General features: G+C 41.9%; 1 protein-coding gene across 1 annotated transcript in view; it reads right to left on the bottom strand.

Annotated features, from left to right (window-relative positions):
• The window catches only part of gria1a (glutamate receptor, ionotropic, AMPA 1a), a 96,083-nt gene that overhangs the window by 48,712 nt on the left and 28,998 nt on the right, over positions 1-18,373 (bottom strand). Inside the window, 5 exon segments of the mRNA XM_049585871.1 lie at positions 2,382-2,492; positions 4,044-4,148; positions 5,153-5,320; positions 6,220-6,378; positions 14,339-14,392. Coding sequence (XP_049441828.1) covers positions 2,382-2,492; positions 4,044-4,148; positions 5,153-5,320; positions 6,220-6,378; positions 14,339-14,392 — 597 coding nt within the window.

The raw sequence follows: 18,373 nt of genomic DNA, 5'->3' as shown, positions 1-18,373 counted from the left end.
ATCATTTAATCCCTTGGGAGATAGAGTTTGCAGATTAAATATCCAGTATACTTCTCTGCTGCTAAGTACTTCCTCCATCTCTCTCTGGCAGAGTAACTTTTTCAGTGCCCTGGAACCTAAATGATGAGATAATATGTTTGAAGTCATTGAAATGTACTGCTACTGTGTAATCTCTATAATTTCTCCTTATGGAGCTCTTGTGTTCACTTACTCTCTGCTTCAGTCCACATGATGTTTCACTAACATAGCATAACCCACAAGGAGGTTTAATCATATAGATTACATGCATGGTGGAATGTGTGAAGACAGTGTGTGGATGAGTACAATTATTCCCTTTGACCATATTGTTACAGTGAGCACCTCCTTTGCATCTGTACCACCGATTTGGAAGAGGTTTTAACAAAGACCGTGTACTTTTTTTTTCTATTTTATGTACCAAGCTGTCTCTAAGATAACATCCTCTTAGGTAAACTATGAGTGGTGGTTCTTTTAATGGATATTGTTGGGTCTGATGATAATCTGTGCCAATGTTTTTAATAATATAGCCCAGTCTGTGGCAACTGGAGTCATATGTTGTACTACACATGAAAGACGGTTTCTTTTCCAACGCACCTCCATCTGAGACAGTTGGATGGGCAACCTTTAGCTTTTTGGACCATCTCTTTCAACCATTTATCCATTCCATTAAACTAACTGCACACTGTACACTGCTACCCTTGTATACACACCAAATAAATGTCAAAGTAGCCTCAACTAGCTAGTTTCATTGTGTAACATATCTCTTGCCCTTTTCCATTGAGTTAAATCAGATAGAAATAAACAGTGTCTACCATGTCGCTCTTTTATAATGATCTGAATTGATTGTATTAGAGTAATTGCTGGGGTGTATTTAAATTGAACTACTCACTACTGCAGTCACTTTAGCACCAATTTGTTATCACTTAAGCACTTCTTTTCCCCGGGTGGGAAATACAGTTGCCGTCATGAATTTCTCATATCTTAATTATCAACTAAGACGTTGATGTGAACCGTTTTTCCCACTAGGGTGCTTGTATTTATGGTCTGTAAGATATGACATGAATGCAGCGTTAGCAGATGATTGTTTTTGGTAGTGTCACAATATATTGTTGTGTTCAGCTGTTTTCTGCTGATGCTACAAGGTCCCTGACTGAAAGCTTGCCTCTACAAAAAGATTGCTCAGATTGGAGTGTTTTTTTCCATTATTCTCCATTGTCTCTCAGCCACATCACCTCCACCAAGCCTTTATCTGGTGAGCGGTGAATTTCCTCTTAAGGGAAGCACATACTGTAGTTGAAATACCCCATTAACCCTCGCGGTGGAGATCAGCTGCACACATATTGCCCTGCTGGACCTTAAGTCTGCTGCAGAATTTTTAAAAAACCAGCTTGTGTTTCAGTCGTGCATTGGATAACTATATTTGCCTCAAGTCCCACAAAATAACATGGTGGCGGTGATTCGCAGATAAAAGACATTTCCACTTGAAAAACAATACCAGGAGTAAAGGAAGAGCCAGCGCTGGGCTCCAGGCATCCTCAGACATGGAATATTCTCTGATATTAAATTTTTAGCAAGATGCAGACACTGAGAACATCCTGTACCTGTGAAGATATACTACAATATTTATTATCGCCTACTATATATGAGCCAGGCACCGCCAGTCATGTTTCTTTCTTTTGAGAGAATGTCATGATATCCTAGCTGCCATGAGAGCTGATCAGATTGAATCTTTGCTGCCATATTCTCAAATCCAACCTCATTCACAGCTCCATCTCAGTAATGTTGGCCAGGACACTGAACAACCTGACCAAGTCGTGTTGAACGACCTGATGGGGAAAGTTGAGCCAAATAAATGGCATTGTAGCAGAGAGGAATGGAGGAGACACTGACACTGCACAGCCTCACAAATGAGTGTTCTAAGTACAGGAATAAACATAAATACACTATGGGTCACTTCCAGTTTTTCTTTTGTTTGTGTGCTGTGTCCTTGTGCTCTCTCTTAAATCTATCGTAAGTATGTGCAGTGGAACTCCGCGAGTCAGTAAGCCAGTGTCCCCAAGATAACATTCTGTAATGCACTTGCCAAATTAAATGATAACAATTGTGATTCTGAGCATGCACGAGTCAGACAGAGGGAAGTTAGCAGAATAGAGTTGGTAAGGAAAGGAAAGGAAAGGAAAGGAAAGGAGGAGGAGATACAATCATAGATGTCGGCTGAATTCTTTCTGGGGCCCTGAACTTTTGGGAACTCTATCATAAAGGTAAAATGGAAAATGTTACACCTCCCGTTCTCTGTCTCCATCTCAGCACATCTCACCGGCCCCTCCTCCCTGAAAGTCCCTCAACCTCACTATTTCACTTACCAAGATAGTGGTGACTATGTAAGTTCTGTTCTGCAGTCCGTAAGTATCGTTGCTGCTTCTCGTCAAGCTGGCGGTAGTCACGTACTTTTCATCCTCATTCCAGTAGCCAACCTAAGACAAGGATAATATATGTCAAAAAAAGCTTTAAAAAGTACTTTCAGTCACACTGAGAATAAATGCTATTTATCTAATTTCTTATGACATTTGAAACAAGGGTGAGCACACACCTTCTGAGACATGTTTTAATTATAAATAGGACTACTGCGGCTTCCAAATGAGTTCCAAAATAGCTGCCCACAGACGCCATAACGGGAGATATGATGAACTCACTGTCAGTCTTCGGTTTAGCTTACTCACTGCTTAATGATCCAGGGTGCTTCAGCTGGTTTAAGAGTTGATAAGATTTGATTTGCAGGGTGTATGGAGAGTTGCAAGATGAGGCTATGAACTAACTGTCTTGGCTGTTGTTTGTAAAACAATGAATACAAAAATCCCCAAACAAGCATCCCCCAAATAAACAAAGTACAAAAGCAGAGTTGAAATCAATGGGGTATTAAATGACTTCATCAGACAATGAAATACTAAGACTAACCAAACAGGCAGCGGTGAAAGAGTGTAACCCCGTGGTGTCTCCCACGCTTCACACTCACTTCAGCACACCTGCGTTTAATTAAAGGTTCCCCAGATGCCAGGTCAGGTGGCACATTAAAGTGACTCAAAAAATAATAGGAAACTAGGACATGCTAGAAATGGCTCTATCGAGGACATTTGATTTTAATATTTGATAGGATGTTGATGTTTCATAGAGGTGCTAACAACACAAATAAAGCTGACGTTGTCACTTTATGTGCATCTTCACTTTTTACACTCCTTAATGTGGTAACAAATTGTTCAAATTATTAAATTTCTCTGATATACGTTGTCCATCTGCAGCAGTATTGGTTTTCTTTTTGTTTTCCTTTCAGACAATTCCCATTTATGTCATTCCTACTTATATAGTGACACAATTTACAATAAAAATATTACATTGTTGCTGATTTCACATGTAAATTGGCAACGGAGATATGCAGGATTTTTTAAAGGATGTAGGATAAATGTAGGATAAATCCTTGTCTCTGATTAACTTTTCCTAAATCAAATCAGATCAAATCAAATCAAATCAAATCAACTTTATTTACATGGCACTTTTCATACGACAGTAATACAAAGTGCCTCACAGAGGTTAAAAACAACAAAGAACCAAAACAGAAAACAAAAAAGAAAAGAGAAAACCCAACCCTCCCACCCTACACAGAGATACATAAGCATACACATACACACACACACACACACACACACACACACACTAAAGAGACATCCTACTCAAAACATACCTGTGATTAATAATCTGATCACTCTACGATGCTACTCCTTATCTTCAGTGTAAATAGAGGTAAGTTACTTGATAAATGTGTCTGATTTTTTCTCTTGAGAAGAACTTCTTTACTTTCAAGGAGTCTCCTCAGAGCATTCTCATGTGTAACTCTCATTAGTTTGACAAATACGAGCTCAGACCTTTCTGGATTTATTGAATACTGTGTAAAATAAGCAGGCACAATTTTTAAACAGAGTCCTTGAGCAAGAATAAATATATTAAGTTGGCGCCTCAGGCAACAGCCTTACCTTCTTTGGTCCAGAGGGGGCCAGCTCCATGACGCTAACAGTGTAGTTGGTTCTGCGGCCTTTCTCATTGAACTGAATGTGACCAGTCAATCCATCTATGCGGACCTGTAATGGAGTCACAGATATTGAATAAGTAATTCACAGGCTCTGACGGATGGGTAAATAATGGCTGCCATGAAGCATGATACTCCTACAGTCCACTTTCTTCATGTCTGCGTTGGCAGCGAGGATTTGCATAATACGCTTACACGCGATGCATGTTAAGCATAGCTCACACGTGTTCGTATAAGTTTTCATTTGTGAAAGTCCACAGCGCCTGGTCCCCATGGAAGTGAATGACAGGCGGTGTGCGTGCATGTGTACAGTGCAGTGTGTTTGTCTTGGCTGTGTGATGGAGTTAATTGAGCGAACACAGCTCAAATCTCCAGTCCATCCGCAGGCAGATGGCTAGATTGACACTGAGCAGGCCTCTGCACATCCACTCTGCAGACAGAGCCTCAAGCTCTGCACACACACACACACAGACACACACACACACAATTACACATATGCCTTCACAAACAGTGCATTTATTGTACCTACACACTGAAATGCCGTTTCAGGGTACAAAAATGACATGTGTGACTCTTAATTGTGTTTTCAATTAGCAGTTGTATTTCTGCAAAGTCACTTTTTTTAGAATATAATTTTAAATATAATAAAATAATTGACCTTGTTCCTCAATATAATTGGTCTTACATGCATGAGTGTGTTTGTGTCTCCATGAGACACTGTGAAGTCTCAAGGCCAGTACAACATTTCTCTTTCTATCGCCAAATATTACATTTCTAAACTCAATTGCTGATGTCATATTCCATGATGATCACTGCTGAGCATTATTGCCTGCAGGTTTTGTTTACGAGCCATGATGTCACATTTGATACTGGAGAGCTCTCCTACGACTTAATGTGAACTTTACACGACAGAATGAGACCTAATTTGTTCAGCCAGCCCCAACTCAGGAGCTGTTAGCCAATGTGTCATTCAAGAACTTGCGTGAGTGTGTGTGTGTGTCTATGTATTTGCATGTTTGTGCACGCAATGGTGTGTATCTTTGTACGCGCACAGACCTGCTGCAAGGCTCTCTGGATGTCTATGCCCTGTCCCCAGGGAGCTGGTGGGTTGGCAAGACACTCTCCAGCGTTGCCCCTGCGAGAGATGTCTATCCTCTGTCTCCTTAAATTCTGAAAGGCCGTGGACATGACTTTCACTCCGTCATATGTTAAAGCGCCTGTGTACTGTAAAGAGAGAGCAGACAGATAACACACAGGTCCAGTGTTAAAAAACTAATAAAGGTCTTAGTCGAGGAAAGGCAAGGCAGCAATGAAAAAAAAAAATTCAATGAATCCCAGCATTCCCCAGCTTTGAGTTTACACGAAAAGACATCATTTCTTTTGCTTAAGTTTTCTGTTTATTTCTTGACCCTGCAAAAACAATCCTTTATCTCAGCTGGCTGGACTGTTGTTATGGCTAAAAATCAATAATCATTTAATAGCAGAAATCCCACATCTGAATCATCTAACTCAGATAAGATCAGGGGTTATCTGTCCACCAAATTTAATAGAAACCATTTCATAGCTTTTTTGCAATATGCTGCTGACAGTCACAAACAAACTGACTGACGAGGGAAATAACAACTTTCTTGGCTTGACCTCACACAGAAAATCAGTTATTACAACTCCTCCATCATGGTTTAGTTTTACGTTACTTTAAATGTGATATCTTAGCATATGCTGTGCTGCTTTATGACTTCTTGTATTAATACTTTGAAGATAAAGGAAGGAAAATAAAAGATGGACAGTTAAAGATGAAAAACAACAGGCTAGCTCCCTCAGTGTAAAAGTCCATAGTACAGACAGGCAGTCCAAAAATGCATCCGAGGCACCCTGACTGTAGTTAAAGATCCTTTAGTAATACATAGATTACCAACACGTTTCAACTAGAAAGTCTGTATTACGCTGAGTGAGCTGGCCAGTTGTTGTTTTTTATCTTCAAGTGACTGCCCCATCCTTGAAGAGCACCTGATTTTCTTTTACAACTAACTACACAGAGCCTTAACCCTGCGCAGCACTCCCTATGTTGTCCCTCATTATCAGTGACTAAAAGACGGAGAGTTCAGAGAGCAAAGCAGTAGTACTTTGAGTCCACTCTTGGGCACTTTGGAGTCTTTGTTGTCAAACTCCATCCACTGCTGGACCACACGGCTGACGGTGGGTTCAGAGTTGTTGACGAGCTGGAAGCCGGTGATGTTCGCCCCACCTTTCCTCAGGTCCGTCAGGTCGATGTCCAGGAAACCCTGAGAAAGGAAGTGGACAGGCAGAGAGATAAACTGAGACATGCAGGTAGGTAAAAGATATACATACTGGAAATATGCAAAAACAGTTGCAAACAAAGCAGAGTCCTCAGAGGAATTCACCAAAATTCATGGCAGCTGACATTGAACCATATTTTTTTAACCATATTGATTTTTATTTTAATGTTGGCTGGAGTGACAATCCCAAATCTGAGGTCTCACTAGATCAGATCAAAACTTTCTGGCCTGTGACCCCTTCAAACAAATCAATGGCTGCTTTGTAGCTTCTTGTCACAGATTATGCCTCATGGCGAGCTGCAGCTTTGAGCACTTTAAAAGTCAACAGACCGATTATTCCTTTATAGATTCTTTCATTTGAAGGATTTTAAAAGGCCTGACGAGGTCAAAGTATCCAGCGTTTTACCGAAAGAAAAAAAGGGGGGAAAACAGCAGGAAAAACAAATGTTTTGTGAAACTGAAATTTGTTTTATTTTCTGGGTCCTGCCCTCAGGTTGTGAACCACTGGGGGATAGGAATCACATGAGAGAAAAGAAACCTATTTATGCTGCACCAAATCTCGGAAGCTGTTGCCTACCATCTGACCACCAATATTTTGGGGGTTCCAGTGTAGCCAGCAGATATCTGCACCAAGACTTATTCTTTCTGTTATCACTGTTTACAGATCAACTGACCTTATGCTAAGCCCCGCCCCTTTGTGATGGTCCAACAAGCTGTCGGAGTAAGCACGAAGCCCACACTGTAACTAACTGCACTCCCTGAAGAAATATTATCGTAGTTTTGGAAAAATGAAACAGTGATTCCAGAGAGAAGCAGACAGAGGGGTCTACAGTCTGTGTTTGAAGGATATATCCAGGACGTCAAACTGACTCAGCAGCAACAACAGGTTAAAAAGACAAAGACAGTTAGAAGCTAAAGCCGAACTATAGGCTACAGATCACAGTGTAAAAGTGAACCACCACATCACTGCTGATCGCCACAGAAGACAATGAATATAAAGGGAAACTTTGCTGATATTGAACCAGCTGTGTGGCATCGCAGTGTGTGCAGATGAACGGTGTTTGGCTTCACCCCTGTGCTACTGCCTGATCCCAAACCTCTGCCGCCGGACAGGCAGGGATCTCAGAGGGAAGTCAAACAATGTTTATCTGCACACAATGCGATGACACAGAGCTGGTTGAATATCAGCAGCAAGTTTCCCTGCTTCCCTTCACTGGTTCCTGTACAGCAGGGTCGATCTTTTGTTCATTGTTATGATCATTAAAAAGCAAAAGCAGCATGTGTATACATTCAGTAGGCTATATCTTCAGTAGCTAGCTAGCTAACCCTTCATTTTTCAGGGTTTTTGAGGGAAGAAACGTATATCTTTTTCCAACCTCTCCAGGTAACGACTATCATTAATACACAATGTGTCCCAGGCACAACATTTAGCTCGATGCCCACAAAACCAGCCTGGCCATATTTGAAACGACTGCATTAGAGTCAATGGAGCACAGCTGTGTTGTTGTTGGACCCTGGTCCTACCTTTATGCTACATTATGATTGGCCAGTCTGTGTCTGGTGGTGGGACTTAGCGAAGGGTCAATTAGCAAATTGAGACAGGTCCAGACAACATTTAAGCCTACCCCTCTAAAACAGATATAGTGCAGATATAGAAGAAAAAATACAATAAAAAGCTAGATAGTCATCAGACAATAGCTGATCGGTTCCTAGACTGCATTTTGGCCAATGTGTTCCCCCTGTTATTGCTCTCAATACGGACTGTTTATCTGCAGGCAACCAAAGCTCACTCAGACATGATTGGTCAATACTACTCAGACTACAAATGGAAACCAGAATGCTTCTGATATCAAAATTTTGTCCTGTTGCCTTCAGATACTGTATACATATTCAGATATCTATTTATAGAGATTATGCAACACCAAAGCATGTTTGTTTTGTTTCTTTAACCTTTGCTTTTATTTGTTGTGACTTGGCAGATAAGTCTAACTCTGACACTTCAAATAAAACAAGGGAAACAGGCAGACATTACTTTGTTTCAGGAGGTCACGAGTCTAAAAGGAACCAGTGGTCTAGTGGTCACTTGGCATTAGAGGGTAATCCTGCGAAATGTGCTGCACTCTGGCTACTGTTTTAACTCTGCCATCAAAAGTGCAAGGGTTAATATCATAATGAAAATGGCAAATCCTCCTTTTTCACTTAGAGAGGTTATCCCATTGAGCATACTTCATCCCCGTCTTTCCTGAGGGGCAGCAGAAGTGAGAAAGAAAATAGAAACCTCATTTCATGTCTGTGTTCAGTCCGGAGCTAATCTCTGATAGACTGAGTCCTCATAGGCTACTGTTAACAATGGAAGGATCAAAACCTTATAGGCTACTGTGAACAATGCAAAGGATGCCTCGGGCAGAGCAGAATGGAGAAAGAAGCGATTTACTGTAATGGTATCATGTATTTTTCCCCCTGACTATTATGTGGAGAGAGCAGAGCAAGAGAAAGGCAGAGAGGCAGATTCGGTCTCTCAGCAGGCTGCCTGTCAGCGCCGGGAAAAGGAAGAGGCAGACAAGTGGGAATGGGTGGGAGTAGAGACTGAGCAGGAGTGGAGGAGAGAAGATTTGTCTGTGATTTGTGTAAGATTTAAGAGTAAAGTTTTGACTGATGAAAAGAAAAAGGTGTCTCTGGTGTTTCTCCTGCTCGCCAGGCATATATCTGACAACACAAACCTTTCTATCCTTTCTCTTTCTTCTCTGCCCTGATGTTATTTGTTTCATGTCATTTGAAGCTTTGGCTCTCTCTTGGCCATATGTCTATCTCAAACTCTCGGTTGTTTACTGTCTCTGATGAAAGACAAATAAGAAGAAAAGACAAAAAAAGAAATGGATGGCTGTTAACTAGTGGTGGAAAGTACCTACAAGTTACCCAGTAATATATAAGGTTTAAGATGGTTGCTGATTGCATCCAGCTGTGCTGTAGAAGAACTACAATGGCTGACACAAAAATGCCAATGGCCCTGTCTAGAGCCAGAGCCAGTGTTTGATTGTCTGTTCTGGACTACTGCAGAACAAAATGGCGGACTCAGCGGGAGAGTTCCCACTGTATATGTGGATATAAACAGCTCATTCTAAGGTAACAAAAACACAACGATTCCTAAGCCCTGTTTCCACCAAACACTTGGTACCTCTGGAATCAAAAGTAACCCTTCAGACATGGTACCTAGACCCTAGCATTTCCACTGTAGGCTGCAGTGTTTCTCGCTCCTGCCAGATCTGTGTGTGATAGGTACCCCAACAGAAGGGGTACCAAAAATGGGCACAGTACGGAATGGTCCCAATAGGCCCGTTTCCACTGCAGGAACTTCGGGGTAATTTTACGGGGCCGGGGCCGTTGGTGTGTGTCTCCACCGCAGGAACCACCCCTGAAGGACAGAGTTCCAGAACTTTTACAGGAGCTAAACAAGTCTCTGCCTCGGAGTAGGTACTCAGAACAGCCCCGAGAAACCCCTGGCTGGGGCTTGGGGATTACTTGGTGCTGATTGGATATACTCAAGGCGGGATATGACATTTTGTAAATAACAACATGGTTATTGTAGATTAGCTGGGCTAACCGTTAGCTGTTAGCGGTGTCTGTAATAACTCAATAAACGGTCCATGAAAAAAATATTTTTTCCAGCGGATATCTTAGTTACAACATGATTGAGCTAGCAAAGCAGTTTTGTGTTGCTATGTGTGGTTTTTATTTAGTTTTGGGAAATCACGATGTCTAGAAAGCATCAGCTGACAGGGACAGCTAACAGCAGCAGCAAAGCTAACATCAGGAAGTCACCTCTTAAAAGCCTCCCGTTGTTGGATACGACATGAAACTACTCCAGTTAGCTCAATCATGTTGTAACTAAGACATCCGCTGGAAAAAATATTTTTTTCACGGACCGTGACCGGAGTTATTACAGACACCGCTAACGGCTAACGGCGTCCCTACGCCCCTATGTCGCCCCGGTCAAAATGGTCACGCAGCGATTACATCACATCCAGAGCCCAGTAACTTTACAGGAACCTTGGGTCCATGTCATTGGTCCGACAGCCCATTGGTTCGACATCCCATTAGTCCAACTGTCTGTGGTGCTGAACGGCTCGCGGCAGGCGTATGGTGCGCCGCAACCAGCTCTGGGTCAGCTGGGAAAGGCTTGAGGCGGAGCAGGCTCACGGCTTATGTGTTTGTCACTTTCTTTTTCATTTTAACCCACACCTTGATCTTTTCCTGACCCTAACCAAGTGGTTTTTGTGCCTAAACCTAACCAGACCTTAACCACAGGGCGTCATGATGATTTCGGAACGGACTTCGGAACAGTGGGTTTAATATGGTCGGAACAATGGGATATCGAACCAATGGGCTGTCGGACCAACGAGCAGTTCCCCTCTGCTCTCTCAGTGGAGACATGGCGGTTGAGAGGGCTGAGCGTGAGGATGTTCCTGTAGTAGTTCCTGCCCCCCAGATAGTACCAGGAACTTCTTCAGTGGAAACGGGCCTATTGGTACCATCCACAACTTTTTACAGTGGAAACAGAAAAATGTGTACCGACCAGAACTGTACTGTACCGTACTGCTTGGTGGGAATGGGGCTTTAGTTTCAGCAGGTATTTGTACACTAATGAAAACATAGTTATGAATATTAGACATCATTTCTGCCAAGAGATGCCCCTAAATCTTACACATTGGACCTTTAATGAATCAACAATTATAATACAATAATATAATATAAAATACTCTCAAATGGGCCATTTCTGCATAATGAGTACTTTTACTTTTGGTACTTTAAATATAGTTTGATGGTAATAGTTTTGTTCTTTAAGTAAAATTTCGAGTACAACAAAGCATTGCTACTTTTACCTAAAGAAGTATTTCACCAGACCAACAAACGCTCTCATCGTGGGTGACATAATGCAAGCTTGGATGGTTTTCTACAGGAAACAGTGTAGTAGCTGGCTGGTAACAAACAATCTCTAATTATAGTTGCATAGTTAACTAAAATATGTTTCTAAAAACATTTGAGGTGAGACATAGGCAACACAGTAACAGAATCTTGGTTCATATTTGATCAGCACTGCCTAGTTTGAGCTCAGTATTTTCAGCCTCTGCTTTTACAACACAGGAAACAGTTTGGCACCCACTTCCTGTTCACAAATTCTCATGTAACAGCTAAACAGTGCACTAAAATATGTTTCTGAACACATGTTAAGTGAGAAAAAGGCAATATCATCACAGAATTTATATTTGATCAGCACTGCCGAGTTTTACCGTTTGATCTGTTTGAGAGAGAGACAGAGGTGCTGGGTCTCATTTATGAAATGTTAATAAATCTGTGAGTAGATTTGCACATAAAAAAACCCTTGGTACTAAAAACCTACTCCGGATTCATGAACGCAGAGGAAAACATTAGATTTGATTGTAGGCACGTGTGAATGTTCATGAATGCCAATCAATCATAAATTGAAATTGCGCTCCCGCTTGTCAGCAATAAACATCCATCCCCACCCATAAATAGCCAATGGCCACCATAAATGTAGGTGATAATTACTATGGATAGGTTCTGCATTTGCTCCTGCAAACACAGAGCAAACAAAGAAAGAGAAACAGAGAAAAAGAAAAACATCCGTCTGATGCTGAGACTGAAGTTATTTTAGGTGAAGTTGGGTTGATTAGTAATGTGACAGAGACAGGTAAATCAAAGGCTTGGACGGAGGTAAACGTTAACTCAGTGTCATCTGTTGTAAGAACCATTCAAAAAGTCAAACGAAAATGGTTCAACATAAAGCTACAGGAGGCTCTTCCCAGTCACAGCTCTCTGCTGCAGACCAGTGCAATGCTTGCATCATTGGAGAGACCTCTGTCAGTTTGTCCTCAGCACTGTTTGTCACTGTTGTGAAAATAAACCACACTAACCCAACAAGTAAGATAGTCTGGTGTGAAACCACATCATCTCCCTTCAGCTCTCCCTCAGATTCAGCTTCACCAACTGCCCGGAGTGAGCGGAGACAGACGCCAAATTACTTTCCTACATCCACAGGTCTTATTAAACCAAAACTCAATTTGAAATAATGTTTACATCTCCCATGTCGCGTCTCTGATATTTAACAAAAATGACATGCAGTTTGGGGCTGCATCATGTAAACAGGGCAGAGGGGTAGAACAGTGTTTTTCGGTTTTGTATAAGGTCGATTTAAATACATGTTTCAAAGGCATCTGTGTACATAAAAGAGCACAATACAAAGTAATAGTAATTTCTAATAATGACAAGCATCATTTATGCGCAATATCTTATTTACACAAGCACTGCAAGCAGTCAGAAGCAGGTGTAGATTTTGTTAGTACCTATGAAAATATCGAAGTTACTAACACATTGATGAATGTTGAAATACAGTTTACAGTTTACACACAAATTCTTCTGCTCATATTAAATGAATGAGACCCTTTGTGTGTATAGTGGAAAGCATACAACACGCGGGAGTAAGATCTGCAGTATGAGCAACAGCCCTACAGCCAGTGCAAATCTATGTTTCACATCATCCAGCGGATTTAATCTGGAGGGATGAGCAGGGAGATCTGGGTGCTGGTAAAATGGAGGGAAGGTTACCACAGTTCATTCACTATGCACATGGTTATGATACAAAGCTGGTAGAAAACTGTAAAAGTATCCCTTTAAGTAAAACCTCTAAGTACTTCCTTCACCACTGCTGTTAACTAGATCAGAGTTCAGATTGTTTCCTTTTGGTGCTGAGGAAGGTTGGTGGGGTGGCGGGTACAAAATGAAGGCTAGCTCAAGCTTCAGGAGACAAAAGCAAGTAAAGAAGAGACATAGTGTTCAGCCTCTCTCCCTCCTCTCATTGCCGTCTCCCTAATGTACCTGTGTGCTGCCAGGTGTCCATATTTCTCAGCTGAGCAGACAGACTAGTGTCTTTTTTTCTGCTCCATGTATGAGCTAATGCAGCGCAGTGAGCTGAAGAGGTTACTATAGAAACTAGCCTTTGCTAACACTGAACATGGAGGGTGGTATTTCTGACGGATATTTCATCCACATTTTAACCACTCAAATTCTTTTGTGTATGGCTCTATCACACTATGTGTTCACACACACACACACACACACAGAGCTGCAAATGTATTCACACATAAGTAAATTAAGAAAATTCTGAAAAGGTGCAAGGACATAGAAAAAGTAATTTTTGTACAAACCTTTTAATGGGCCCATTATAAATGACTGTGGCCACTTTGCGTATCAGCTGTTATTACCGTCCGAGCCTTATCATTTAAAATTAAATCTGGCAAACTGGCCCGACAAGAGAGATTGAGCCAATCTAAAACTCCAGCAGTGAGAAATTGTTCAAGCCAGCAGCTGCATATTAATGTTGTTATTACTACAGCTTCAGTTGATGTCAATTTTCTCTTCATTTGGTTGCATTTAGTGAGTCTGAGCAGTGCTGAAGGGGTCCACACACCATTTGCACTGAGAAAATGGCAGCAGACAAAGCGAGCTAATGGATATAAGCTTGCATACATTGGCTGCCTGACCTTTTTCTGTCACTGTGAGTCTGCATAGATTTCTGACTGTCACACATTCCCCTGCCTGTGCTTCACTGTGAGTCTACCACTGTGCTGCTGTTATGTCTGCAGGTCTGACGGCGCAGAGGAAGAATATATGAAGTAGCTGAAGAGGAAAATGGGATGAGAGAACATAAAAGACATAAAACCAGATAGTTTTAGGCTAAATTATTCGGCACATGCAAGTCCATTAAACTGGCAATAAAGCAAGGAAAGTCTGGAATCCTGTTAAAAGCCACATTTAATAGCAACGCAAATTCATTCATCGAGGCATGAAAGTGTGCAGACAAGTATGGACATTTTTCAAAGACAATCTAAACAGATAAAAATGCTGTGATATAATGATGATTCCTTACCAGGTTAGCCAGGATGTAATGGTAGCTCTTTGCATTCTTGCCTTGTTCAACAATCTGCAAGACAAGGTCAGAGGAGATAGAGAGAATAAAACGCCTGTGATCCAAACAGACTGTTGGTTTGTGTGTGTGTGTGTGTGTGTGTGTGTGTGTGTGTGTGTGTGTGTGTGTGTGTGAGGCTTTGACAGTGTCACAGCAGTATACCTGGTACAGTGCACAGTGCTCGACCTTGTGTAGGACAGACAGAGAGGAGGTTCACACTGTATCAGACTAAAAGGACTTAACACTTAACATTAAGAAGAATACAGGTGAGTAACTTAACAAAAATCAGCTTTAATACGAGTAACAGGTCAACATGTCAACAGATTACGCACTCCATTTAATAAAAGACATCAACGTAGCTTCAAGAAAATGACAGTTATGGAGTTTGTTCAAAAAACAATTAATAAAAAATGCCATCTCCTTTCCTCTCAATCGTTGTTTCCTCTTCTCCTCCCCTTGCTCATGTCCTTCTCTCCTCTATTCTCCCATCTCCTTCCCTCTCCTCTCCCATATCCTCCTCTCCTCTACTCTTGTCTCTCATTTCCTCTTCTCCTCCCTTCTCCCCTTCCTTCTTCTTTTCTTCTCCTCTTCTCTCCTCTCCCATTTCTTTATCTCATCTACCATCTGGATTCCACCTCTATTCTCCGTTCTCATTTTCTCCCCTTCTTCACTCCCCCACTCCCCTCTCCCATCTCCTTTTTCTCCTATCTTGCTTCTTCCTCTTTTCTCATTTCCTCCTCTCCTCTCGTCTCCTCTCCCTTTTCCTCCTCTCCTTCTCTCTCCTTCCCACTCCCAATCCCACCTCTTTCTCTGCCCTCCTCTGCCCTGCTCTGCATGGCATTTCTTACAAACTGTTTGACTTTGGCCTCTCCTCTTCTTTCTCTTTTCCTGCTCCTCTCTCCTGTTTTTTTCCCCCTTTTATTTCTTTCCTCCCCTCTCCCCTCCCTCTCTCGTTCCCTCACCTCCTCTGCTCTCTCATCTCCTTTCCTCTCCTCTTTTGCTTCCTCCTCCTCTCATTTCCTCCTCTCCACTCTTCTGCTCTGCTCTCCCGTATCCACCTCTCCTCCCCTCTCCTCTCCAATTTCCTCCTCTCCTCCCCTCCCCTCCCCTCCCCCATCGCCTTTCCTTTCCTCTATTGTGTCATCTTTTTTTTCTGCTCTGCAGGGCTGTTTTTACAATTGTTTTGCCTTTGGCCAGACACTCACTCCTGTAAAAACATATTGTCTACCGCTCACAAACTCACCACTTCTAAGAAAAGCAACTAAATAAACAAACTCACTTAAATATTATAATTATGATGTGCAGCTACAAATAAAGGCAAAGCATGCCCTGAAACAACCCGAGCTGAACATTTTAAAAGCAAGAAATTATAATTATTACAATTAAGTGAAAATAGGAAGGATAGTCAAATGACTTAATAAAAGGATCAGAACACGAATGAACAAATAAATGAATATTCAACTCTTAAATGAAAGGAAACTATACATAACAAATCGCACTTCACATCCTCTGGGCTTTTACGTGTCACCGATTTGTAAGTGCTGTATATATACTATAGTATATTTGCCTCCCTCCTCCTCCACCTCGTCTGTGTTCCCCTGAGGGCTCAGATTTGATCTTTGATCTAATATTGAAATAACTTACAATATTCCCGGAACTCCACCGCCAGCTACCAAACGTCAAATAATAACGTCTGTCAGTGCTGAACTGTGCACAAGCCCCTCTCCCACGCCTGTATCTCTCTTCTGCCTGGGCTGCTGTCGTTCTCTAACTGCAGGCGTCACAGGTCAGCCGAGCACCGAGGGTCAGCACCGTTTGAACATCACAGAGAGGTGTGTGCCAGAGCTGGTTTATTTATGTATGAAATGGGCACATTGGACACAAGTCTGACTGACGTTTGACTGTAGATGTGGTGTGAGATTAAAAGAAAAATCCCCGTTGGTGGCACTCAGGGCAACTGTCTAGTTCGCCTAAATAAAGAGCCTGCTGTACTGTACAACAAATGCGTGTGTCATTGCAGCATACTGGGCAGTCAGTTAGAATAAGGCAGAGCGTGCAGCGCTTATTCAAAGCCATGCACCATCCAATTAATAGCCTTAGGACAGCGGATAAGAGGCTCATTCCACAGTCTCTGTTCAGGCACTATGCATGACCTCACACATTTTTCACTCCTCTTGCTCTCTGCAAGCATTTTCCCTTGCGTATACTTCAGGGTGTGTACTCATTTGTTTCTGTGTTATGTGTGTGTGTCTAATGATGCTGTAGGTCATGACAGAAGGTGGCATTTGTTATTAATGGTGACCCCAGCACAAGGCGGGCCCCACGGCTGAGCCCTGGGCAAGGAAAAACTGAAGGGAAGGAGAGACACCAATTCACTCGACACCGGGGGAAAACACTTATTACTGCCACAGTGGACCGTCAAATGGAAATGTTTTGGATGTGAGGAGCCTTTTAATTATACATGCAGATTTAAAGAGTCATTCAAAGTTCAGCCCCAAGAGAGCGGGTTGCGCTTTTGTCACTCTGCTGGAAAACGCACTTGGAAACGTTTTTGAGGTAGCTCTTCTGTCACAATGAATGTTCTCTAAGGAGACTATATCAACATTCAGTTCATGTGAGAAGTCGCCCTCAGGAAACTGTCAGTGACATTATCGTAGGAGAATCTGTGTACTGTATGAGATGAACGAGATGAGCACAGGAGGGGGTGTAAAGGGCAAAAGAGGCAGGGGTGTTCTGTGTGTGTATGTGTGTGTGCGTTCGCCATTGTTTGGATGCATAGGCGGGACGGTGGAGGTGGAGGCAGGGAGCAGATGTGGGTGATTGATGGTAGCCGTCTGAACGGAGAACTTCTCAGGCTCAGCTCCTGTAAACTGGTGAGAACTGATGCAATAACCTTAACTGTAGACACCGGGCCATCAATAACAGTCACGGAGCAGCCACAGCCTACACATATAGATGGGGACTGTGTGTGTGCATGTGTGCGTCTGTGTGTCATGAACATGTGTGTGCGTTTTTTTTTCTTTTCTTATCAACAACAATATACTGAGACAGAAAAGAACCATTAAAATCTGACTGAAAAGTCATAAATCACACAAGTGACATCAGCAAGCAAAACAATACAAATATGACAAATGTGTGGATATTTCTGAGGATACAATTGCCTGTGCGCATAAAATGTTGCTGTGTCTGTCAAGCTCCTGTTCTTGCACGGTACATTTCAGTTTACGAGACCTTTTTGATGGCAGATTTTGACTTATCATAGCAGGAAAAGCTCAGGTGAAACAAATATTGTTTTTAAGGTGGCTCAGTTCCAGTGTTCAGAAAGGAACCGTTTATTATTTATGAGTAGGGACGGGGTGGTGCAAGATGGGGAGGCACGTCAAATAATTATTATCGTTGGCTTTTCAAATTACTACAGGCCTTGAACACATCATGTGCAATGAAGGCTTCCGTCATCAAAATCCTTTAATTTAACATCTCATTTAAAATTTCGCCAAAAACAAACTGCTCGCATTAACATTAGATTCTGCCCTCCTGCATGCATGACAACAGTGACAAACCAAGGCTGGATTCAGTTCCAGGATTTCATTTTCAATTTTTAACTTTTAACTTTCAAACATCAAAGGGTAAGTTATAAAAATCTCTTAACGTCTGCTGTGCCAAATTATTGATGCTGTGTTCGGTTTTTGGGTGAAAGCAGTCATTACATGCATCCATATTCTGCTGAGGTGCACACACAGCTTGTGCAATGATGTGATTTGTAAGAAGAATTTGCATTTTACTTAAGAAATTAGCTGGTTGTTTTGGTGATAACTCCCACTCCCTTGCTGTTTGCTCAATGCATTGGCTCATGTACGTACATTTGTTGTAAATATTAAAAAAAAAATGGTTATTTATAGTAGAGGGAGGGTCATACTTTCAACAAGTCAGTCAGGGAGGCTACAGGAAAATATATCTGCAGCTTCTAGAAGGCTCAAGATTAAAAATATAAAGAAA

The sequence above is a fragment of the Epinephelus fuscoguttatus genome, linkage group LG9 (assembly GCF_011397635.1).
Source record: "Epinephelus fuscoguttatus linkage group LG9, E.fuscoguttatus.final_Chr_v1".
Taxonomy (NCBI): Eukaryota; Metazoa; Chordata; class Actinopteri; order Perciformes; family Serranidae; genus Epinephelus; species Epinephelus fuscoguttatus.
The sequence above is the reverse complement of the archived record's forward strand: the minus strand, read 5'-3'. Positions and strand labels throughout refer to the sequence as shown.